Genomic DNA, 26,999 nt, shown 5'->3' on the forward strand with positions numbered 1-26,999 from the left:
AAAGTTTTGCTTTCAAAAACAATCATTAGGGAAAAAAGAAGCTTGGTTGAACTCTTTCATAATTCAGCTGCTGTCAGTTAATAACATGTAGAATTAGTGCATACTTTCTTTAATAAGTCTGGACAATAAAACAAAGGGCAAAAAAAGATACCTAAAAGTGAGACATGATATTTTACAGTTGTTTTCCTGTCCTATGTTCAGACACTGACAAGAATATCATTCATCTACCAATCATCTCTCCACAGATTAGTTGGATCAAGAGAATAAAAGAAGAGAACTGGAATTGAGCCGACTGAAAGAGAAATGACAGACTAATGCACTCAACATTAGACCCTGGGATGTTCGTCTTAGACAACTCAACGTAAGACAATGTAGGATGTGAAGTGACAGCTGATGGGATCCTTGCAGTGAAATAACACTTGATTGTTAATGGCTATTCTAGCAAAGTGCATGAAAAGTTGGTTAGAAAAAAAATCATAAAGGCCATTTTCATTTGTTTGGATGAAATTGTGGATGGTTGTTTACTACACTGATACACTTTCAAGCACATTTTCCACACAATAATTTCAAGTGCCATCCGCTAAGGCACACAAATATAACTGACCTATGATTTACTGATCTGTAACTGTTAATTAGGCAGGTCTTAATGCTCAATTAATATTTTTTTTTAAAAATCCGATTTTTCTGTGTAAGCGTTCATATTACATATGCAACCTCGGTCTTGTCTGCTGTATGAACACATGAAAAAAGCGGAATTGAGCCGTTCAGACTGACATAAAAAAAATCTGATAAAGGTAGCATATGGGCAAAAAAAATCAGATCTGGGTCGCATTTGCCTGCGGTGTGAACCTAGCCATATACTGCAGTGTAGTATTTTGCCAAATATTGCGGCGTTATCCATTCATCGAGTTTTCATCCCATCTTTCCTTATCAGCACTGAGACATTATACTGACTCATAAAACACTAAAACTAAATGTTGCAAAAGTGTTTGTTTGAATTTATTATGTATATTGAATAAACTGACAGAAAAGGAGTGCACTACTAGGCTGTGATCAGTCTCAATTCGTTTGTGGCCTGAAGAACAACAACATTACTTTAGCTAAAGCCTGCAGACCACAACTATGCCCCCACTTTTCATCAGCATCATTCTAGTGCAACACTGACATGGAAACAAGAATTCAGAACTTTCAGAACCCCTTTCAACCCAACAAACTGTATAGATGGAAAGTGAAAAAAGTGAGTTCAGCAATCTCAGCGTGAAGCTCTTTACTTTGTTCGTACAAATGTGGTCACGTTTCCCCATAATAAACCAGGAGGTTGTAGGTCATTGATTTTGTTTTATGTTGCATGTACAGTATATTCAATGTGAAGAGGTTCAGCTGGGCCTCAAGCTCCACGGTCTCAGTGTGCTGCTCAAAACGTGTTTCTTTTGTTATCAACGTATTTATTGAATGGTAAAAAAACTGTTAAAAAGGGATTAAAAGTGATAAAGAAAATGTGTAAAATCTAAAATATAGAAAACTATGCCAGATAGGGTTGGGCATCCTTTGAATTTGGACGATTCCGGTTGCGATTCTGGTTCCTAACGAGTCTTGATTCAGATTGTTAACAAAAGAGTTCTTTTTGGAAAAATCACATTAACTTCTCTGTTCTTTAATTTCATGATTTCATGAAATTCATTCTTACACACGGAAGCATAAGTAGTTCTAGTTCAGGTATGACAAAAACATAGATGCCTGATAGCGATTTGATGCAGATGAGAATCCAAATGTGAATGTGAACATACAGTAAATAGGAAGGAATTTGAATTCAAGACAAACTAAAAAGCCAACATCCATATATAAGGTTGATTTTGTAAAAAAAATTAAGGATTTTAGGTGTTTCTCATGGTCCAGAAAATACAGTAAAAACATTGTCGATCATGAACATTTCAAAGGCTTTCAAATTCAAAGGCTCGCTGCTAATTGCAAACAACCATGCAGTACACACAGAGATACAAAGTATGTCACCTGCTGTCAAGATGACTGAAATCCAACAAGTTTAACTCCCGGTTGTCCTGAGAGTGGTAGATGGTGTCAACATCCTGAAGAAGTAATACAAGAGAGGCTAAGTCAGAGGAGACTAAAGCAGTTGAGGGTAAATGAATTCACAATACAACAATTTTAACAGCACTAAAGTGGCCTTTCATGTTACAACTACTTAGCGCCCCTTCTAGTGAGCAAGCTGACCACATGGGTAGAATTGTTTGTGGTTTTTTTGTTACTGTTTTTCATAGTAATTTTATATTTAATGCCTAAAAGTGTCTATCATAACATTCACTGTAATTCTCACTTTAATGCTGTCAGCATGGTTAAGCGACAGAGATTATGGGCTTGATTTACTGAAGTTTTGCACATGTAAAAGCAGGTGAAAATGTGATTGCTCACACAAACATTTGAGGAAGCGGACTAATGCTACTACTTACTAATGCTAAATTGCTTTGGAGTTTATTTTTGTGCATTCTGGAAGGAGTATACCGTATGCACATAGATTAATTCAGCATGCACAATGTGATTTATCAAACCTGAGACAAATTGTGATGGCTGATTTAGCATCTCAAAATAGTATATCTGAAAGGTAGGTGCAAACCAGCACAAAAGGCGATGCCAGAGTAGTAGAGACAAATCGAGAGGAGGCGTGGGTTACTATTCCGCTCGTGTGAACAATTTGTAAGTCTACAAACAAAAAGCGATGCAATTTTAGAACTTCTGAATACTCTAAGGGCTGATTTAAAGCCAGTCACAAGAGTCATACCACCTATGACACAAATTCTGTCTAATCTGCATTTTCTTGCATCAGCAGCCCATTGTGACAATTGGTGCAGTCTTCTCCAGGAGCAGTTTTCTGGGTGTGCAGTGTCAAGAATTTAACATTTTTACACCACAGGAACTCTTCTCTTTTATACACTCAGACACAATGTAGGGAAAGAACAAAAGGAACACACTGGCTGCATGGTTTACCTTAGCGGCCTGCAATTATCAAAGAATAAAAGAAAAGGACAATATAAATCCTAACAAACTCAAGCTAGTGGGCTAGAAATGCTACATGCTTAAATTTTACACATCCGCAACATCAGTTGCACATCAAAACAATGCCAGCCCCTAATACAAAAGTATGAGTACTGTCTGCCAGCCCGAGCAACACACACAACAAATTTTAAAAAGCAAACAAACCTAAATCATGCTAACAATGTGTGATACTGTACTGGTACAGACAACCAAGAGGTGACGAGACAGACTACTCAGATTAAATAACTGCCACCATTGACGAAATGCAAAAGACTCCTGAAGGAAATATCTGAGAAGGAACAGTTGCTAACTAAACACAAGTTGCTAACTAAACACACTTCTGATTGGATAACTACTCATTGCATTTTTTCGCCACCAACGCTCTTCAAGCATTAGAGAATATTCACACATTTGTGCATCCTGTACATTTTCCTTACCCACTGCACTTCCTCTTTGCAGCCAATTCCATTGTAGTCACAAAGAGCTGCATACGTCTCTGAAAAACCTCCTAAATGATAAACGAGATAAGAACAAATTAATCCCTAGCGCAAAGAGGGGAAAGATAAAAATAGAAAAGATGAAAGTAAATGGAGATTTTAGTTGTAAACAATGAGGTGAGTGCACCTTGACTTTTGCTTGTAGTTTAAAAGGATTACATATTCTAAAAGGCATATCTGATTACTTAATGACTCTTTTCACTGAGCCACAGATGCACACTTTGTATAACAGTGTATGAGTATGAGATTAGTGAGAAAATGGTAGACTCACCGCAGGTTTTCTGGGGGTCTAACGATGACTCCGAAATTGGTGAATATTGGTGAATTCCATCACTCGTGTCTCCTTCTGCTCGGCAAATAGGTGGACTGAAAGACGAGAGAGTTGCAACTGTAATTTGCACATCATCATATAGTATCCTAATAGCTCACTTGATCACTTATGGAAAGGCAAAAAGTATATCAAAAGTCAAAATGGAATATACATTAAAATGGAAGTCAACCCAAACATATTTTTTTCAAGAATATGTTCCCAGCAGGCCCAATAGTTGAAACACGGCATTCTGATTAATTTTGCGTTTGTGGAATATGAATTAAGCAGCAAAATCCACCCGTTTTTAGCCATCTCTGGGGGCGGCCATTTTGTCTTCTGTCGCCATAGACTAGCAAAATATATTCCATTTGATAGATTTTCTTATACATTGGAATATGTGCAGTTTTTGTCCATTCTTCTAACAAGAATTCTAATAGTTTCCAAATTCTTTTAAGGAGATTTTTAATCCATGTTGACACCTGCAAAATCCAGATAGAAACACACAAGATCTATATACAACACACTAAAGCAACAAGTTGTACGATGGTTTAATCAAGTAAATGCCTGCAACATTGAAATATGAATGTAATGCTTTGAGCAGATGAGTGACAAAGGTATGCTGGCCTCAGTCTATTTGTTGAATGCAGGTCAAAAGTGGGTGACTACTCTACATTGAACGTTATGCTTCGAAGAAATGTCATATAACACTTTTGAACATTTACTATTAGTCAAACAGTTAAAAGAACTGCTGGTAGTGTGTGCATTTTCTCTGTGAGTGCAGTGTCAAAAGTATTGAATGGAACTAGATCACTGTGGTTGAGATAGAGGGGCTATTCACACTTGTGATGTATAGTTTAGTTGAAAGGATGGTTTAATTGCTCTGCGGGGTGCAGCTTCTTTTGCTCTAGTGTGAACGCTGTCCTCATGCACGCAAACCAAGAAAAACACTTTAAAGAAGTCTCTGGAACGGGGTGTACCACTTGAGCTCAAATGGAACTGCCACGCAGACCAACAGACATCGACCAGCAATAAAATAGCTACAAATGCATGGAGAAAACATCAATATTTAATAGTAAAGATCAACAAACTTGTGAGTGAGCGTTGCGCAGACGCGCACAAGCTATATTAGGATGTTTTTTTTCAAGATACCTGAGATGGTAAATACAATGAAGTATAAATGTATAAACATATCCAATCCAGCACGCAGCAATACATCACTTTATGCATATCTTAAGTTCAATTCTTAATATGTCAGTGTGAACACTAAACCAAATGAATCAATGTGCACACAATGATCTTTATTTTATGTTTTACTTTTTTTTCCTCCACACCAGAGTACCGTCTAAATTATGAACATAGACATGTTTATTATTGACAAAATACATTTGTTCTTTAGTCAGTTCTGTGCAACAATAGGAATGGAATTGGTGGTGAGAAGAAGAAGAAGAAAAAGAAGAATAGATGAAGGATTTGGATCATGAGAAACAAAATGCCGTGGTCTGAAAGACTACTTGTTGTGAATTCATGTTTAGAGGCAACCAGGTACTAAGAAGTAGGTGATGGATGGTGGTGGCAGCATACTTTTTCAGCGGCAGGAACTGGGAGACCAGTCAGGCTTGAGGGAAGGATGAAGGCAACACTAAATAGAGACATTCTGGGTGATGAGATACCAGAGGAGTGGTTTCAGGACACCACTGCCAACGTCCGTGAGTGGCCCAGCCAGACTTGAATCCGACTGAACATCTCTAAAGAGATTGGAAAATGGCTGAACAGCGGTCCCCATCCAACCAGATGGAGCTTGGGAGGTGTAGCAAAATACGAATGGCCAAAGATGCCCGGTAAGTAAAGATAGCTTGTTACATCATATTCAATACTTTCGAAAGTATTGAGCAACGGCTGTGGGGTCCTATGGATGCACATAAGATTTCTTTAGTTTTTTGTATTCGTTATACATTTTCAATACTCTATTTTCAACAAAGCTGTTCTGCTGTCATTATGGAATGTTGTGTGTAAAATTTTAAGGGCGGGGGTGGGGGGGTTGTATTCCATTTTAATTAAGACTAACGTCACAAAACTTTGCAGATGCACTGTATTTGACTTGATTGTAGTCCAAAGTAAGTGCTTTCTTAAATTAACATAAGTGAAATTAAAACAATTGTCTTCAAAATAGAATCTGCTGAGAGCATGGCTTCGGTGAATAAATAACATGTAAACTGTAAAATAATTTCCATTTTGCAGTTTGACGCTTTTTATTGTTTCCCCTGTGATTATAAAAAGGTAAAGCTCATTCCAGGTTTGTCTCTCTTTAACTGCAACATCCTCTAGCAAGCAGAAAGAAGTGAGAATTGGGTTCATAAAACAGAATGAAAAAAATACCTACGGTACTTTGATAGGATTAAACCCATTTCACAATAAAAGTCAACAAGTCAGAAACCTTCCTTAATCCTATTTGTCAACAAGTCACATACAACACCTAACTACAGTACATCATCGACCTTAATCGTCAGGCCATCCCTTACATTCATCATGCACTCATGGAGTATATGTTATCTTAATACTCTCAGTATAATGTACCTCAATACAGCGGCACCAACCACTTACAAGGTAGTGCTGTAAAGCTCCTTGTTTTCTCCACGTTCTACAACACTCTCAATAAATACTGTATTATTGGAGGCTATCTTCCACAATTACTTTAAAAGAGAAGAGCTATGCTGAAGGATGGTCATGTAACGGGTCAACAGCCCATTCGCATTTACAACTCACACATGCACATTACAGAAGCAATAGGTTGAATCCAGGGAAGCATAGAAGACCACCTGCATTCACAGGAAAAACAATTTCATCCGGGCCTTCCACCATGGTCTTTCAAAGAAGATTGAAAATGCATTCCATAAAATGTGACTCCCTCATTTCATCCATCACAGTCGAGTACACGCAAAGTCCATATTCTTTGTGACACAAAAGAATAGTAGGCACATTTCCAGCACCTAGGGACGCAATAGGGGATTTTGGTGCCTTGCTCATGAAAAGTGATGAAATTGTGCACCGAGTCTGTCTGCTCATCGGAATCAGAATCATTTTTATGGCCAAGTATGTTAAAGAGGCATAAAAAATTGGTCTCTGGTAGTTTGAGACACTCTACCACAACAGCAAACAAGCCACTATAACAAAATATATTCATTCCATCTGTGGAAGTAAAACGGGGGAATCAGCGCTGAAGTCCAGGTATCCCTGATTAAAACCTGATAGTGGCCGACAATTTGATAGCTAAACCGCTGGATTAAAGTGCTTGAGTTCTCAAAAAATCCTTTAAGTGTTTGAAAATGGCCAAGTGATTAATTAGGGAATATTGTCAGATGAAAATGAAGCTTTAAATACTATTCCACTAATTTGGAGCATTCAAATTGGAAATAACGTGTTTGTTTGTGTATGCATTAGCCTGATGGTATTTAAGCCTTTTATTTATTTACTGGTAATGTATGTTTAATCCCAAAAATTTTAATTGAAAAAAACATTTTTGTGTGGATAAGATGTATGACCATCACTATCGAGAGAAAGAGAGAGAGAGAGAGAGACAGCGCGAGAGAGAGAGAGAGAGAGAGAGAGAGAGAGAGAGAGAGAGAGAGAGAAAGAAAGAGATAGTTGTCATGCATACATGAAATTTCACTTCACATTACAATTTGGAATCTATACAAGAACATAAGGTGTGATTTTATATTTTTCAAACTAAAACATGTTGCAATGCTTTTGGATCATGTATCTGTTGTTGGTTATCATTTATTTTAGTAATATTCTGATAATACTAACAACTGGGATAATTTTGGTCATGGTAATTGTGATGTGAATTTTTGATACCATTTCAATTCTACTCATGAGTGAAAATGTTGCCCAGGGAAATTAATCCTGAGGTCCTTAGAACAATAGGCCATTCTCCACCAATCTTCTATGGATGCCCCATTTAGGATGTTGAGGTAAAGCATACTTTACTTCTTCTACTGTAGTTACCAGTTACTAAAAATGAGCCAAGGCTTTGTCTTAAGGTCTCAGCTCCTCAGTGTCAGCTGGCTAAATTAGTCTCAATGATTGCTGGGTGTTAGAATGTAGCATGACACAAAACTGGGTTGGATGCGAACTACAGCGATACAAGGATTCACTTGGCTGCTGAAGTGGAAAGCCGGCCAAAAGTGAAGCTGCCAACATCCCAAAGCTCTGTCGAGCACCGTTACTGTTGGCCAACTTGTCTTTGCTTTTCAGCTTACACAACACAAAAACAGAAAGACTTCTTCCCTTGAGGCAAAAGAGTCTTTGATGCTTACGCATAAATGGAGTTGTTGAAGACGCGGGAGAGGGCGTAGTTGATGTGAGTGACCATGTGATCCAACTGGTCCTGTGTCTCCAGTCTCAGCGAATAAGTGGTCTTGTCTGTATCGATTACAACCTACAGGATATAGATAAGATAGTGTTTGTCTTCATCTTTATTCAGGCCAAGGAGCAATAGGAAACATGCACAACAACAGTACCTGATGCTCTTGATAAGTGTTCATTGCACGTATTTCCAAGAAGTTGAACGTGACCTCCACCTTAAACAGAAAAAAATCGCCATCAGGTTGGTTAGAACTTTAATTGTTCCTTGTTTTCACTGATGCTAGATCCTTAATGCTTATGCCCTCTCAAGTGAAATTTGTGTAGCTGTATGTATATTTTTTTCCTGATTGTTTCCAGCCATAAAAATTGGTAAGGAAGTGTGTTTTTGTGAGATGTTTTTGTCAAGTTGTGACTATTAACTAGAAGTAGTGTACCATAGACTAAAATGATTACAAGTGACACTTTCATATTGCCTTCCTGGCAATATGGCCAAAAGGAGGCATACCAGTACAGTCGGCATTTAGAGGCGTGTGAAAGCTACCGTCTGTGATTTATGTCTACGAAATCAATAGAAAATTCCAATACCCTTCAACTTCACAGAAGATTCAGATATTATCCAAGTGCTCCATGAGTTTGAGCGCAGCAAATTGCATGGTAGGAAAACATAAACAAGGTTGAGATAGCAGAAGTTCTGTTTATGAAGTCGTGGCTTCTCTTTGACATGCTCAGCATTGACACCATTTGTGATATAAATGGCATAAAGATATGCCTTTTTTAGAAAGTAGTGCCCTTACAGAAACTCTCACCCATAACAAAGTCGGAGATGATCAATTTTTCTTTCAATTTACAAAATTGCATGGAGTATGTGTCTGAAATAAGAAAAATATCTATAGTATATTATGTAGTTAACAGTCTTTATTTCCCAGGGTGGTATGCAAAATGTACAATGCAAAAATAATAATATTATAAAGGAAAAGAAGAAGTTACTATTGAAATATGTCAACTGCGGATTTTGTTTGTAGAATATTGATTTATAGTTAGTGGTGCGTCCAGGTGGTGTGCAGGTGCATATGTGCACTCAAAATATTAAAAGCACACCAAATTCAAAGGTATCACTGCCCATTTGTGTCATTTTGCCACTTTATTTTTGAGTGGTAAGCAGAGTGGTAGAGTGTGTTGTGTGGTTGGCAAATGACTTGTTCAAACAAAGAAATCTTTTACGTGAATATAGTGAATGGAATCACTTCATGAACTGAGTCGTTCCTTTCTCAGCTCCGTTAAGATCAGCCATGAGTGTGTGCCGCATGAGAAACTCCCCCGCAATCAGCGACACTCGTGAGGTGGCGACGGTGGCTGAGTGGGGAGGGGCCATCAACGAGGTGGCCGGCTTCATGAGCATTGACAGTCCGTCAAAATGTCTTTTATGTGAAACCGGTATGTGGTGCAAAAAAGACAGGTGACTGCTGCCCAATCAGTGGATCGCGTGGTTCTATACTGAAAGTTTTAAAAGAGGGAAGTCAACCCAAATATATTTTTTCAAGAATATGTTCTATGCAGGCCCACTAGCTGAAAGAAGGCATTCTGATAAATATTGCGTTTGTGGAATAAGAGTTAATCCACCCACTTTTAGCCATCTCTGGGGGAGACCATTTTGTCACTTCTGACGACTGGAAATGACATCACGATTGGTCGGTGATGTCATTTGCAGTCGTCAGAAGTGACAAAATGGTCTCCCCCAGAGATGGCTAAAAGTGGGTGGATTAACTCTTATTCCACAAATGCAATATTAATCAGAATGCCTTGTCTCAACTGGTGCGCTTATTCTGGAAAAAAATATGTTTGACTTCAACCAGTTATTATAATTACTGATTATGTGTACTTAATACTTTATGTAATGTTTTAAACAAGCCAAGAGTTGAACCTGAGTCATGTGCAGTGAAAATGTGTCAGAGATGAACAATAACTTAATGATAATATAGTCCAAACCATATTCATAACCAGATCATTCTTTTTATAATGTTTGAATAAAAAACATGAAGATTATAAGAAGAATCTATTCACGCTGCACACACTGATGGATGCAGATGGAGAATAATGTACATTTGATCATTTAATCATGTATCATGTTTATCTTAGGTATTAACTGACTGGCATAATTTTTTCAAACAAAGTATAATGTAGAAAACATAACGGAGAATAAACAGCTGCTGACTGAAGCTTCACATATTTTGGATTCATTTGTGCTCATATTTAACAACAAAAGCAACTTGTTCATCGCCAAAAATCTGACACAAATGCTTTGAACCAGTTGCCTGCTGATGTCTTACAGTCATTGTCATTGTTATCGGCTCTGCTTCAAACAGAAACTATTATACCAATGCTCTGTGTGCTTGTAAAATATCAAGAGATCAAGGTTGGAGAGTGAAAGCCATAAAATTCAAGTGAGAAAAAGGGAACATTTACCTTTGCAGGGACTTTGACAGCAAAGAGATACAGTCTCCATGTTGCCAGGACCTGAGGGGAGAACACATTCATTTACTGTCACAAGAGCGCCAAATGTAAAATGCAAATCACTAAAAAGAAAAAAAAAAGACAAAGTATTTGGAACAACACATGGTGTTTTTTCAAATGACTTGTAAATCATGCAAAGCACTTAGACATTAGCTAATTCTGATCGTGCATGCATATTAAGTAAAATAGAAAGACAAGTAATATTTATCGCACTAAGCTACATTGGAAAACAACTGCTTTTATGTGCAAGGAGTTAATTTATGAGACAAAAACTCAGCAAATCAGGAGAAAAAGGAAAAAGACAAGCTAGGAATTAAAAAAAAAAGTGCTCTATTACTGAAAAACGAGATTATCCCTTGAAATTAGGACATTTGCACAACAAAATTCAGATATTAAAGAGAAATAAATGGCTACATTTACATTAAGACACTGCCCTGCAAACAACATTTATTGATTACTTGTAATAATCAGCCATTTTCCCATGGGCTCACCACTCATGGGAGGGGCCAAAGGGGTCGGGTGCCGTGTGAGCTGGGCGGCGGCAGAAGACAGGGACCTTGGCGGTCCGATCCCCAGCAACAAAAACTAGCTCTTGGGACATGGAATGTCACCTCTCTGGCAGGGAAGGAGCCTGAACTGGTGTGTGAGGCTGAGAGGTTCCGACTAGATATAGTCGGGCTCACCTCCACACACAGCTTGGGTTCTGGTACCAGTCTTCTCGAGAGGGGTTGGACAATCTTCCACTCTGGAGTTGCCCAGGGTGAGAGGCGCCGAGCAGGTGTGGGCATACTTATTGCTCCCCGGCTTGGCGCCTGTACATTGAGGTTTACCCCAGTGGACAAGAGGGTAGCCTCCCTCCGCCTGAGGGTGGGGGGACGGGTTCTGACTGTTGTTTGTGCTTATGTACCAAACAGCAGTGCAGAGTACCCACCCTTTTTGGAGTCCTTGGAGGGTGTGCTGGAGGGCGCTCCACTTGGGGACTCCATCGTTCTGCTGGGGGACTTCAATGCTCACGTGGGCAATGACAGTGAGACCTGGAGAGGTGTGATTGGGAGGAACGGCCCCCCCGATCTGAACCCGAGCGGTGTTCGGTTACTGGACTTCTGTGCCCATCACGGATTGTCCACAACGAACACCATGTTCAAACATAAGGGTGTCCATATGTGAACTTGGCACCAGGATATCCTAGGCCGCAGTTCGGTGATCGACTTTGTAGTCGTATCATCAGACTTGCGGCCGCATGTTTTGGACACTCGGGTGAAGAGAGGGGCGGAGCTGTCAACTGATCACCATCTGGTGGTGAGTTGACTCCGATGGTGGGGGAAGATGCCGGTCCGACCTGGCAGACCCAAACTTATTGTGAGGGTTTGCTGGGAACGTCTGGCAGAATCCCCTGTCAGAGGAGTTTCAACTCCCACCTCCGGCAGAACTTTTCCCACGTCCCGGGGGAGGCGGGGGACATCGAGTCCGAGTGGACCATGTTTCGTGCCTCCATTGTTGAGGCGGCCGATCGGAGCTGTGGCCGCAAAGTGGTCGGTGCCTGTCGTGGCGGCAATCCCCGAACCCGCTGATGGACACCAGCGGTAAGGGATGCTGTCCAGCTGAAGAAGGAGTCCTATCGGGCCTTTTTGGCCTGCGGGACCCCGGAGGCAGCTGACAGGTACCGGCTGGCCAAGCGGAATGCAGCTCTGGCGGCAGTCTACATGTGTTTTGTGGACTTGGAGAAGGCGTTCGACCGTGTCCCTCGGGGAGTTCTGTGGGGGGTGCTTCGGGAGTACGGGGTACCGAGCCCCCTGATAAGGGCTGTCCTGTCCCTGTACCACCGATGTCAGAGTTTGGTCCGCATTGCCGGCAGTAAGTCGGATTCGTTTCCAGTGAGGGTTGGACTCAGCCAAGGCTGCCCTTTGTCACCGATTCTGTTCATAACTTTTATGGACAAAATTTCTAGACGCAGCCGAGGTGTCGAGGGGCTCCGGTTTGGTGGCCTCAATATTGCATCTCTGCTTTTTGCAGATGATGTGGTACTGTTGGCTTCTTCAAGCCGCGATCTCCAACTCTTGCTGGAGCGGTTCGCAGCTGACTGTGAAACGGTCAGAATGAAAATCAGCACCTGCAAATCTGAGACCATGATCCTCAGTCGGAAAAGGGTGGCGTGCCCTCTCCGGGTCGGGGATGGGATTCTGCCCCTAGTGGAGTTCAAGTATCTTGGAGTCTTGTTCACGAGTGAGGGTAAGATGGAACGGGAGATCGACAGGCGGATCGATGCAGCGTCTGCTGTGATGCCTCCTGGATGCCTCCCTGGTGAGGTGTTCCGGGCATGTCCCATCGGCAGGAGACCCCGAGGACGACCCAGAACACGCTGGAGAGACTATGTCTCCCGGCTTGCCTGGGAACGCCTTGGGATCCTTCCGGAAGAGCTGGAAGATGTTGCTGGGGAGAGGGAAGTCTGGGCTTCCCTACTGAAGCTGCACCCTTCGCGACCCGACTTCGGATAAGCGGGAGATAATGGATGGATGGAATAATCAGCATCTTGTGTTTACTCATTAGTATTGACATGCATATAACTTGAGTTCTACAGGAGTGAAGGCCCAGTCTCCAGTCAGCCATTGTACTGCACTGTTGATAGTCCCGTTAACTGCTCTTTGCCATTGTTATTGCATTTTTTTGTCGAAATTCTTCAGCGCTGTGTGGCGATGCATTGTTCACATTCACGCCAACACTTGTTTCAGTGGCCAATAGTTAAGAATAGGGCACGTGAATGGACCAGTTTCTCGCTCCGGTGTCGACGAGAGTTGCAAGTATTTCGACGATCTCCATTTCCTCAATCGTTTTGTTTGTGAAAAAGGGCTTGCAAAAAGGTAGGTGTGATTACAATCAATTTTGAAAAATGTGTTTTTCGTCATCAATGACACAGCGTAGTACACCAACCCACTATGATGTGGCTCTCAGTGCTAGCAGAAGATATGGAACAAAGAGATAATCTCATCGTGCGTAATTTACACCACATCACAGCATCGAATTTCAAACAATAACGCTAGGCTAATAACCTCAGCTAATATATATCTTATCATTCTTCCAATTTCGATGGGTCTCATCTCCACTCCATATCCGGTCCCGGGCACAACGTTTTCGGCATCCCGAGCATCTGGCTCGTACATGTATGGTCCAACATACATCATGCCAACAACCTCCTTTTCCAGCAACTCTTCAAACATCTGGATGCCCTCTGATAAGTTTGCAATTGCTTTCTGAGTCAATTTCTGACCGGCTTTGTACACCTTCCATGTTGAGATCTGTCATTGTTGTTCTTTAAGTGATGTCACACTTCCGGGTTTGTCACGTACCAGGATCTCATTTTGGGAAAATGATTACTTTGTCGAATATATGAAATAGAGATGTTTTTTTTTTTTTTCAAATACGGCATGTATATTTTTTGTATGTTTAATACTTTGATTTCATTTGGCATTTTCTGAAATTACTTCACACTTCAGCTTTAAATGTAGCCTGTAACACAAGGCAGTTACGTAATGTCACAGACCGAACACTAGGGGTACTATGTAAAATGAGTAAGGTATAAAGGTAAGGGACAAAGAAGAACATTGAGTACAGATGCCATGTCACTTGTTATATTAACTACAAAAATAAAGTGAATGAAAAGAAATACTGTACAACACCGCTTCTTGAGAGCGCCACAAGTTAAAAAAAATAAATAAAAGGACAACTGAAGTGATGTTTGATTACGCCATTGCTTACATTGCTCTACGTGACGTGCCGGTCCCAACCCGGCTTTCTCCGCTGAAGTTTCATGACAGAACCGTGGTGCGGAGTGGAGAGCCTTACTGGGCTCAGAAAACTCAGGACTGAACTATTTTGTATAGTAGTGTAATATGCAGTCAGTTAACAGTTGTTTGACAAAGCTTCTCCACACGGCTAACAACTCCTCTTGCATGGAATGGGTTTGTCAGGATGGTAAAAGTGATATTGATGTCATAGAAGTAGATTTTTGAGAGTATGAGATACATACAGTATCCACACCGATTCTGATACTGGTATCAGTATTGGTGCATCCCTTACAACAACAGATTAACTGTATTCCCCCCCCCCAAAATAAATTTAAAAAAAAAAAAAAAATATATATATATATATATATATATATATATATATATATATATAATTCATGCAGTAAATGATGTGGCATCACGACACAGACAAATACCACTTTGTCTGTTCTACATGTTTCATCAATGTCTTGACCGTAAAAGCCTCACATTGTGCCCTCTGTCATTCCACAGATTTCTCTATTCATCTCCATGGAAATTTGTTTACGGACACCACCCTTTTCCCTAATCCCTAGTCCCTCCATCTCCTAATGTGTTACAGTGCCCTGTCTGCATCTCATCCTGCCTTTACCGTTCTACAGTCTCCCTTCTTCTCAACTCCCCCGTCTCTTTTTGAGCTTCGGTCTTTCTATTCTTTTTCTGCTCTGTCGCTTTCAATTCCTCAAGGCCTCCCTGGGCTGAATGGTTAATGGCGCCCTGCTGAGGGGTGGTAAGGAGAAGAAAGAAAATGAAACGTACAAAGCGAGCGAGTGAGACAGGGTGGGAGAAAGAGATTTGCATCCTGATAATATAGTCTTATTCTCTTCCACTTCCACAACTGAGGACACGAGAAGCTGACCTCTCATTTATCTACGTACTCAAAACAAGTTTGGACATTAGAAAGAGATAGAAAGTGTCATTTCTATTACAACAGTGCACCACCAAGCCTTTGCGCTAAACTGTTACTCCAATCACAAAACCAGTTTAGAACCAGTATGAAGCATATGCCTCGGAACAAGAACAAGAGATCGACAGGGCATCTCCTTCCTTCAAAGACAATCTGGCAGGTCTCATCTTATTAACAGATGCATCAATAATTCAGGCCTTCAGATGGGTTAGATTTGATCAGCTGTATGCTGAACAAGAACATATTGGCAAGAATTCGCCTTTTTAGGCATATGTTTAAACATATGGAAAACATGGACAGAATCAAGTTCTACAGTGAGCAAAGTGGCGATTTTGAGGGGTATTAATTGATGTGGAAGCCAAATCTTTACTATTCTTCACTGTCACAATGCAATGTGAATATAATTTCCAATGTATTGTGCTTACCCATATAACTATCAACAAGCAAACTCTTGCAGTCACTCCCTAAAGTCGAATGCCCCTGTGGTGGTAGGTCTTGTAATTCCATCATAACTTTTCCAAGTTCGTAAAAAAATTCCAGATCACACAACTGCAGAGTTACTTATTTGTTCTTATGAAGAAAACTATTATTTGATCGAAACTGTAGGAAAAGAAGACTTCAACCACTACATTACCAGGAGTGCACATAAGTGGTGTGCAGGTGTACACTGGATTCATGTGTGTCACTAAGCATATGCGTACAAAGCATTTGTATTATTATTATTATTATTATTATTATTACTTTGAGTCAAGCGGAAAATCGTGTTCAAGGTGCAAAGTGTGGCCTGAGTGGAAGTGAGAGAAGAGGTGTGCTTTTTTTATTTCCTGCCGTCCTGTTCCAGACACTACCACAATACTGTTTCACCCTCACCCCCACTCTCATAAAGCTGCACTGTAAAAAACAGCTAGTGCTCCTAGTTTGTGTTTTGCTGACAAAAAGTTGACAGTACAACAAAAATTAGCATGCAGCTAATGAAACATGCCAACTCCATGGTAATACACTCCTGCATTAATGTTTACGAGACATGAAAACTAGCTATAGTGGGGTTTTCATGACCAATTTAGGCTCGCCAAAAATCCATTAGTTACTCCAGTTAGTAATGACTCCTGTGAAACAAGTTTCATGGCAATTATACCGAGCAAAACATACACTAGAACAGCTATTACAGACAGTCGCTTGAGCAGCTTAGGAAAACAAAATACGTAGTCTAAGAGGTCAAAATCTTTTGAGAGGGAAGATTTTGTGACACAATTTGCCACTCAGCGTGGAAACGGAAGACTCGTGCTATTGTAAATCATGCATATTGTATCCAGGTAGATAGATATGGTAGGGCTGCTCGATTAAGCGATTTTTAACCATAACCAAATTTTCTGGATAAAACAATGTTAAAAACGTTTAAATCGGCACAAGCCTTACTTTGCTGTCGGTCAGTGCGCTCCTTTCTTTTGAATAAGCCTGTATGAAACTCTCCTCCTCTGAGATTGCTCATTGTCACTCATAAAGGCCGTGGGTCATGTGGGAACTTCTTGGTCCCCAAGTAAGTGCGCCTTTGAACTGACTACGGCCTTATGCAGTTTTTTAAACAAATATGACATAAATCATGCAGAATTTTGTTACTGTTTTAGAGGAAGACAGTCGGCATGCTATTTGCACCAAATATTCTGTAAACATTCCATGAGGAGGGGAAATGTTTAATTAAATCACCAAATTTCACCTAAAAAAGCCTGAAGACGCTAACATTGTAAGAAACTGCTCGGAACCAAATAAAACCACTGGTGCTACGATTTGTACTTCTCGGCCACCTCTATTTTTCGGATACATGTTTGCTATCAAAATACATGTTGACACACTCTTGCGTACACTGACAGATGGCGATAAGGACACAAGCATCACTACTGATTTATGGACATGAGATGGTAGTCCTGCTAGCTTTGACATCTTGCTAGATCCGACATGCAATTGTTTGGATGAGAACTTCAAACTATACAGGGCTGTATTCTATGCAGTGCTCAGTTCTGCATTTATTGGATTTTTTACTGGATAATTTGGATCACTGACCACTTTGCTGGGATACTTCAATTGCGTCTGAAACATGTTTTGTCCATACATCCATCCAACAGAATGTTGTAATGTAGGACAAGATGGACCGACTATTGTTTGAGTTTTCCCATACCAAACTCATCCAACCATCCCTAAATGGACCTTGCTTTGTGCACTGGGAAAAGTCTGGAATAGAAAAGGCCCTTCCAACTGTCCCCTTGATCTCAGTATTAAATCACTGTCCAAGCGGAAGAGTTAAGATTGAATGGGAACTAGAGTGTCTATCCTTGCATCCCAAAATTGATCTGAATGAATTTATTTCAAGACCTTTGTCATGACGTGAATGAGACTGCATAAACCTCTCATAAGAAACAGAAAAGCATTTTTCTCAAGCAATAAAAATCATTCCATATAGCATCAAACCATATGGGAGAATCTCTCAGCTGTTCCCATGAATCATCCCAAAGAGCAAATTTGGCCACCACTTTGTGTGACATATCACTTCCCACCTTGTCAAATTGAATATGCTTTTTCAGGTTGAACAGCTTCAGTTTGCCAAAAGAAATTCTCAGATATTCATTTTTTAAAACACCTTTTCAGCCACCAGCCTCAGTCAGACAAGCCATGTCAGTGTAACGCAATAAAGATGATGAAGAAGAAGTGGGGCTGGTAGATGAAGGTGCCCTTGCTGAGGTGGCACTAGTTTAAAGAACTGGTAGGCCCCATAGCAAAATGTCAAGGCAGTGTTAGAGTGCAAGTACATGCTGTAAACAGAAATATTGGTTCCTCTCATGTGTGTTGCAGCCAGTTGAGGGCAGGGGTTGTGGTGGTAATATTAATCATAAGCTGTCAGGATCCGGTTCTTGTACTTCAAAGGACATGGTGCAAATCAAACTGCGTCTGTGGGTTGTGTACATTGCAGCGAAGGCTCTAAGGCAACAAGCTGCGGATCAGAGCCAGATTTGGTCACTGGTGGTATTTGTAGCTCAACACAAGGACATTCAAAACGCACACATTTTAGACACTAGACTCAGAGCAAAATAGGGAGCAATCCGATGTGGCCAATTGTTTTGGTACAGCATGCTCATTCAGAAATAAACACGCACCTCTTGTGCACCTATAAAAATGCAAAATAAGCTCGCTGGCGACTAGGTCTCTCTGCTTTCTTGCTCACAAATCCACATGCATCCAGAAACACACAGTTTGCGTCCATTGCTTTGGAAAAGCCTGCCTCATGACAGCACATCCCTGATGACTGTCTGTCAGTCTGTCCGTCTGTCTGTCTGACAGTGGCCTTTGAAAGCAAAGATGCCCCAGGTCCTGCGTTAAAAGTGGACTTTAGAGTGGTCGAAATAGTGGGAAATGAAACCGAATGAGAGGACAGAAAGGTAAAAGGTCACTATTTGCCTTTTATTCCTCAAATATTAAGACACCAGTGCTTATAATAGCCTTATTATGCACTTTTTTTCAAAATAATTTTATCATCATTTATAATGGTTCCCATCTGTGACATGCTTTAATTTTTATTTTTTTAAGGGGAAGTCAACCCCCAAAAATTCTTTACAAGAATATGTTCTTCTGCATTCTGATTAATATTATGTTTGTGAAATATGAGTTAAGCAGCAAAACCCATTTGTTTTTGTCCATCTCAGGGGCTGCCATTTTGTCACTTGCTGTCGACTTAAAATGACATCACTCAGATAAGGACCAATCAGTTCAGCTTCAGAAAACAAGTGAGCCATGATTGGTCTTTACCTGAACCCTGAGCAACTACGATGTAAAATGCAATCGACAGAAGTGACAAAATGGTTGCCCCCAGAGATGGCTAAAAACAGGTGGATTAAGTCGCATTCCACAAACGCAATAATAAGCAGAATGCCATGTTTAGACAAGTGATGGCGCATAGAACACATTGTTGCAAATCATTTGGGGGGGTTGACTTCCACTTTAATCCTATGGACCAAAAATAATTGCACTCCATCTCGTCTTGCTGACATTAGCCCGGTGTGAAGGAGCAGACTAGTCTCAACAAAGTGAGCCATGGCCCAACTCAGTCTATAAACTGCTAGACCAGTGGCGAGTACATTTTTCATTACAATTACGACCTGGAACATAGGAAGGAGGTTGCAATGGGGAAAAACAGCTTCTCCATGACAAGGATGACAAAAATATTTTACCTTGTGCAGACTGAACATTAAAAGTCAGTGCAATTCACAAACTATGAATCACTCACTCACAGATGTGTTTTGGTGTTTAAATTCACACTTGATGGGTGGAAAGGACCTCCAGAGACCCAAAAATTTGTACCAAAGCAATTAAAATGTCAATGTTCCAAATGTCCCTTTTAAATAAATGGTTAAAAAAAAAGCACTGTGAGAACAAATTAGATTAATTCATTAAGGCCGGAAGAGCATACCCACGTGAAACCGCGTTTCTACCACTAGAGCCTGGATCGCTGTTGCGTCTTTCTACCCTGGCCGGGAGAGAGTTTACGTCATTTTCCTTCTTTTTTATAACATATGTGTTTGTAGACGATGGTAATTACCACTCTATTTTATTCTATTTTTTTTAAATAGTGCTTCTCTTCCACCGACACTTTATTATATCATCTTCGATGGAAAGCATAATGATTAATAAACTCGGGCCTGTGTGAAAGCCACATGCATAAGCTCTCAAATTCTTTTGGAATTATATTTGTATCTGCTACAGTGGCTGAGATATTAATTATTTTGTAGGATTTTGTTGAATTTCTGGGAAAACTTCAGGTTTTCGAGGGTAATTCCAAAGTCGACCTTAGGTTTTGGGGAGCTGTTGAGCCAGGCGCTTTAGGTCTTAAGGTGTTAATTGCAGTGTGGTTAGTTGCAACACTGTCAATAGGGCCAAGATGTGACAAAGTGTACAGGCAGAGGAAAAGCGGTTGAGAAGTGGCAGGGATCAAGTGCGTGGGATGAGATGAAATAGTATGAGTATGAGGGCTAAAGATGAGCAATGAGTGCAATAGAGGCCAGAAGGACGGGGGAAGAAGCGAGTAGGAGATTATAAAAGTGAGGAAACAAACTAGAAGAAAGGAAATTAAAATGTCTGAGGGATAGAAGATGGAATACTTGGTAGGACTGCAGGGCAACTCTTATTTGTCTCCTCATGGGGGAGGATAGAAGGTCAGCAGTCACACTTCATAGACTCACTGCCATGGGCTACGGACATGTGGTATGTTAATCAAGTAAAGCCCAAGTCCTAATTACAGCACTGAGCTCATATCACGCACTGTCGGATGGTAAATATGGATAGTCACAGAGTGACTCCATGCAGAGCATCATGCATAGAGGACGTGTAAATACTAACAGAGCAGTGGTATTACACACCATTACACAAGCATATTGCACAGAAAAATGGAACATTGAGAGAATGCCGCAAACATGGCAATGTACCATTCCGTCGCTGGCATAAGTTGCCTCTGATTTTATTGCTCTATATTTGTATTTTTTCAAAGCTCACCAATTTCAGCAAAAAGTAAGACCTAATTTTTCCATTATAAAAGGTGCAGAATTGCTTATGAAATTCAGTAGTCTTCTTTTTCCCATTGTTTCATACAACCTACGACTCAACAGCAAAAAATAAGGCTTCTGAATCCAGCCCAAGCGTTTGCTTTATTTTATGTTGAAGATGAGTAGAGCCTTTCTTTCTCAAAAATGTTGCCTTTCCATCACCTTGGTAAATGGTAATCCTTGTGTCATCTTGCTTTTTGAGAAATTCCAGCCTTCTGGCACAGCCTCTGAAGTTACTACTGTTAATGTTAAGTCTTCTGTGAACAGTAGATTGTGATGCCATGATTTCTCCACTCTGGAGGCACTAACAGTTGTGTTTGGGCTTTTTTTTCCCCTCTTTTTCACAGCTCTCAAATTGGTTTCATCATCATCTACTGCTGCTTTCTTTGATCTACTGGTTTAAGGGTTACTTAGTGCCATTCATCTATCAATTTTCCAAAAGCTTATCCTCACCTCTGAAGTTTTTGTTTTCGCCATGACATTCAGAACGGCTGTCTTGAATGTAGCCAATATCTATGCAATGGGTCCGAAGGAGTTTTTCTTTAAGATTGTTTTCTATCCAGCTCTCTGGTTTACGTTGTTTACACCTCAACATTTACCATTCTGACACTATCTTGGTTTGTATGCGATGCACTGCACCTGCACGTGACAAAAATGAACAAATCAATAACAACAAGTGCAGATGTACAGCTTTGGTGGTAAGATGTCCATGTCCCACCTGAGTACACCAGCAGAAAAGGAGGTCTGTAGCCAGCAAAGCCAGACAACCATTGCACATCCCTGGTCGCACTTTGTAAGACATTTTCTACAACAATTGATTTTAAATGCACTGCAAACTTTGTAAACCGAGCTGGAGAACCACCAGCTAATGGCTTTCAATAACTAGACCTCAAACTTCAAAAAGCATATTGCAGTAAGCTGAAAGTTTATCATCAGGGGGTCTTGAGAGTGTGGGAAGTAATTAGACTTCAGCCAAATATATAATTTGAGTATAATTGATTGCTATATGTAATTCCTCGTAATGTACTGGGCACTAGGGTGGTCCTTCCAAAGGGGTAAATTTTAAAATTTATAATTTTTCAGCTCCAAACCCCTGAATTTGTTGGAATAGTTGGAAAAACTCCTCTGGTGAAAATTGTCCCAGTTCTGACAAGATTTACCCCTGCCTCGATCTCGAACTTTAGCCTCATCTCGTTTTATGGCTGACAAAGGGACAATAACATATCAGTGCTGAAGTTTAAAATGCTCCTGGATTCCTCAATCCCACTGTGTCCAGGGATGGAATTTTCCAAAACCAAGCTTGCCATTGTGGTCAAATACTGTAAACAAAATCAATACAGGTACATAAGGGTTTTGGTTGATATTTGGTTTTGCACTGAAGTCGTGTTGTTATACCGCATGATGTTTTGATTTGGCTGAGCTGTTATCTTTAAATCATGGCTGCAGTTAAGCAGAATTATTTGATTGCTCCAATTGAAGACATTTGTGGCTCTTAACTTCACTCTGAAGAAGTACTTGGACTTTTGATCTGCCATATTGAGCAAAACAGGAAGTCTGGGAAGGAGGCAGTGAATGATGCGTCTAACATTGTGATTGACCATTGCAATGAAGAGACACTACCCTGGCAAAAATAGAACAGCTTCTCAATGAGTTAAGGAATGTCAAACAGAACAAGGGGCAGGGTGATGCTCAGGCAATCCCTGAAGAAATCTTTAAGAAATGCTGCCAATGCTTTAAAAAACATTGTCATAAATGGAGGAGGATAAGGCATTTCTTTTTGCTCAGCATGAGCGAACCAGTGATGAGCAGCAACTTCTCAGCAACGTCTCTTTCAAGTTGTTTTGCAACATTCTACATTCAGAATTCTTTTTTGGACTCCAAAAAGAAGAGTTTTGAAGACCATGTAACAGTTTAACATACACTTTAACAGACAGTCCAACAACATTTAACAGTCAGTGTTAAAGTTTATCAGACAATTTAATATTTTGATTTCAAAACTCGGGCGGCAAGTTAGTCGACTGGTTAGCATGTCCGCCTCACAGTTCAGAGGTCGTGGGTTCGATTCTGGCTACAGCCTTCCTGTGTGGAGTTTGTTTGTTCTCCTCATGCCTGCGTGGGTTTACCCCGGGTACTCCGGTTTCCTCCCACATTCCCAAAACATGCATGGTAGGTTGATTGGACATTCTAAATTGCCCCTACGTGTGATTGTGAGTGCGGATGTTTGTTTGTCTCTGTGTGCCCTGCGATTGGCTGGCAACCAATTCAGAGTGTCCCCGGCCTACTGCCCGAAGACAGCTGTGATAGGCTCCAGCACTCCCTGCGACCCTTGTGTGGATAAACGGTGTAGATAATGGATGGATGGATGTTAAAACTGTTATTTTAAGACAAATTTCAATAATTATGTCACAGTTACCGCTAGATAAAAAATGCACCTTGGAGTCTTAAGGCCAAAATTCAAAGTCGTTGAGGCAGGGGTAAATCTTGTCTGATTTAGACAAAAATTCACCAGAAGAGTTTTTTCAACTACTTCGACAAATTTAGAGGGTTGGAGCTTATACATTCCAAATCATAATTTTAAGTACCACCCTACTGGGTACATAAGACATGCCATGCTCGGCTGGCAAGCAACAGGCTGTGACTCAACGATGCAAGCATGTTTGGTGGCCTCTGTGTGATATTTGAAATTCGACTTCAGCCAAATCTGAACTTTTAGATATGTTATTTATTTTAACAAATATCTTTGCTATATGCAATATTACTTTTGGCCAGTCATATTACATCTGTGGTCCTCACACATTCCCACTGCAAAGTTTGGATGCGCACTTACCTTACCAATAAAGGTTAATGATGACACGCTACTGAAGTTTGACTGTTGCACCACTAAAATTTGGCTCCATGAAACACACATTAATGCTCAGTAATACACAAGGCACTTTAACGTACTTACATTTTAGGTATACTAGATCATCATTTTTAATGGGCATATATGCAGCTGAAACAGATAGACTTTAATGGAACATTTATATAATTTTTTTTTTAATTTTGCTTCAGCGCGAACTGCTCCAGTGAGAGTTGGACATCACAGTTTGAAGAAGCCAACAGTACCACATCATCTGCAAAAGCAGAGATGCAATACTGAGGCCACCTAACCAAACCCCCTCAATGCCTCGGCTGCACCTAGAAATTCTGTCCCTAAAAGTTATGAACAGAATCGGTGACAATGGGCAGCCTTGGCGGAGTCCAACCTTCACTGGAAACGAATTCGATTTACTGTCGGCAATGCGGACCAACCTCTGCCATTGGTGGTACAGGGACCGAACAGCCCATATTAGGGGGCTTGGTACCCGATACTCCTGAAGCACTCCCCACAAAACATCCCGACACAGTTGACACAGTTGAATGCCTTTTTAAGTCCACAAAACACATGTAGACTGGTTGGGCGAACTCCCATGCATCCTTGAGGACCCTGCCGAGGGTGCAGAGCTGGTCCACTGTTCTACGGCCGGGACGAAAACCACATTGCTCTTCCTGAATCCGAGATTCAACATCCCAATGGACCCTCCTCTCCAGCGCTGTCCCCGATGTCCAAGCAATATTGTAAAGGCGTGTCAACCATGACAGCCCCTCAACATCTAGAGCCTTTAAGAATCCCAAGTGGATCTCATCCACCCCGGGGCTTGCAACCGAGTTATTTAACTACCTTGGATACTTCAACTCCGACATAGGCAAGCCCATCTCAGAGTCTCCAGGCTCTGCTTCCTCAGTGGAAGGTGTGTTAGTGGAACGGAGGAGGTCCTCGAAGTACTCTCCCCACTAGCTCTCAATGTCCTGAGTTGAGGTCAGCAGCACCCCATCACCACTGTACACAGTGTTAATGGAGCATTTTTTCCCTCTCCTGAAATGCCCGATGGTGGACCAGAATTTCCTCGAAGCCATCCGCAAGTCATTTTCCATGGCCTCACCAAACTCCTCCGGTGCCCGATGCGAGTTTTTGCGCCAGCGACCGCCAAAGCTGCATTCCGCTTGGCCAACCGCCAACAATGGAGGCGCAGAACATGATCAATGTCCCCCGTCTCCACCGGGACGTGTGAAAAGTTCTACCATGAGGCGAGAGCTTGAAAATCTTTCTGACAGAATATTTTGCCTCAAGGATCGGAGTTGTCTACCCCCGGCATATTCTGTTCAATCCTACTACGGTAAATAACGGTAAACGGTTTTGCAAATTAGATCCACTCTGTGGTCGTATTGTCATTGCAAACAGAGCAGCAGGGATGTACTTCGAGTTATGAAACTATCAAAATATGTCCTGATTAATAAACTTGTATAAATCGATAAAATCAATTACCATATTTTTCGGACTGTGAGTCACACCAGACAAAAAAGGCATGCATATAGGGGTCGGTGATATACAGTACATCATCATCGATATTATCATCAACGTTGTTTTCACAAAGTGCAATTTTACATTATCGAGTTTTAATACTGACTCGAAAAAGAAAAGGCTAACTAGTCCATTGAATGACTGCAACATAGGAAGTAGGTGATAAAATCCTCATTCGCCGAATCAACATGCAGAGACATCAGAGGAGGAAGTGATAAACATTCAAGAATATCTTCCCATACAATATCACAATATTGAATGGATGCCATGATTATACGATATTGTGGGGAGGTAGGCAATATAAAAAAAAAAAAAACATTTGTTTAAAAACTCATGACAAAGGAAAAAAAAAGCTAATGATATTGAAAAAAAAGCATATTACTGTGTTTTTGTACATAACAGCAGTGACAAAGAAATAGGTTTGGCCAGTCATTTTATTGTCATTTCCTATTGGTTCAGCGGCGCAAAGTATCATCATTGCCTATGTAGTTCACAATGCTGTGATCAGCTGAAGTGGGCTTACGTTATGTTTTTTTGACGGGGATACAATACATTTATTTTTATTAACATAGCGCATTTCATAACAGCTAGAGCTGTAACAAAGCACTTTACATACAAACAATAAAAAGGCGATAATACAACAAGTGGAATCAATAAATTAACATAAAACACTATTTACAATAGACACCGGAAAAGAGCAGAAAAATGTCAGGTCTGATCAAAAGCCTGATTTTAATATCTTAACATGACAACAACAATATTGTGTCAATTTTAATACTGCAATGTTACAGCCCTATACTAAACAAGCGATAATAGCCATGACTACTACTCCTTTGACCATTTCTTGTTCTACTTTTTTTGGGCGGTCGTAAAATTCTTAGTTGCATTACTGGCACATTCTTGAGCACGCTGCATCTGCATGCTTCTTTAGCATGTGGCATCTGCACATAACTATAAATCGCAGGACCAGCCCAACTACGGGAAAAAAATGCTTATAGTCGGAAAAATACGGCAATTACCCAACCATATGAAATAGTTGCCATATAGAAAGGGGTGGTTGAACTTGACTAGCACATTTTCCAACTTCCAAGACAGTGTCCAAAGAGGATAGCGGAAAGCCATGAGCCCCATGTGAAAATCACGCAAGACCACAAACCAGGCACAAACACACATTCAACACCACAATTTTAACCTCAAACCACAGCCCTTCTGGAGTCTCACTAGAGGGACCTCCATGGAACCATAGAGCGTAAAGACGTCTCTGATGCACCCGAGTGTGTTCAGCACTGTCAAACAGGGAAAGTCTCTTGCAGTAATGGGCCCATTATTAGTTAGGAGCAATGGAAGTGCACTGGATAAAACAGAGTGACCAATCAGGACAAATAAGTGGCGGAAGAGCCAAATCAACAACAACTGGGGCATCACAACCTATCAGGGCTTTCACCCCAACTCTCCCTTATGCCATTTTCAGCTCCTTTTCCTATTGTGCCCCCATTCATGTAATGCATCGCAACCCCCCCTCTAACACCTCCCCCTCTGCCTTTGAAGATGTGCTTTGTTTTCCAAGTTGTCTTTAA

At 40.8% G+C, this 26,999-nt stretch overlaps 1 protein-coding gene across 9 annotated transcripts in view; it reads right to left on the reverse strand.

Moving 5' to 3' along the window:
- Nucleotides 1–26,999, reverse strand: part of carmil3 (capping protein regulator and myosin 1 linker 3) — a 95,486-nt gene that overhangs the window by 62,618 nt on the left and 5,869 nt on the right. For all 9 annotated transcript variants that reach the window (XM_086043359.1, XM_086043363.1, XM_086043362.1 and 6 more), the window contains exons 3-8: nucleotides 10,684–10,734; nucleotides 8,376–8,435; nucleotides 8,172–8,293; nucleotides 3,817–3,911; nucleotides 3,486–3,556; nucleotides 2,011–2,084 (exon numbers count right to left, since the gene is read on the reverse strand). In XM_086043359.1, coding sequence (XP_085899485.1) covers nucleotides 2,011–2,084; nucleotides 3,486–3,556; nucleotides 3,817–3,911; nucleotides 8,172–8,293; nucleotides 8,376–8,435; nucleotides 10,684–10,734 — 473 coding nt within the window. The remainder of the gene's footprint in view (nucleotides 1–2,010; nucleotides 2,085–3,485; nucleotides 3,557–3,816; nucleotides 3,912–8,171; nucleotides 8,294–8,375; nucleotides 8,436–10,683; nucleotides 10,735–26,999) is intronic.

This window comes from Filicampus tigris, chromosome 10, assembly GCF_054856515.1.
Source record: "Filicampus tigris isolate MCC_2025a chromosome 10, RoL_Ftig_1.0, whole genome shotgun sequence".
NCBI lineage: Eukaryota > Metazoa > Chordata > Actinopteri > Syngnathiformes > Syngnathidae > Filicampus > Filicampus tigris.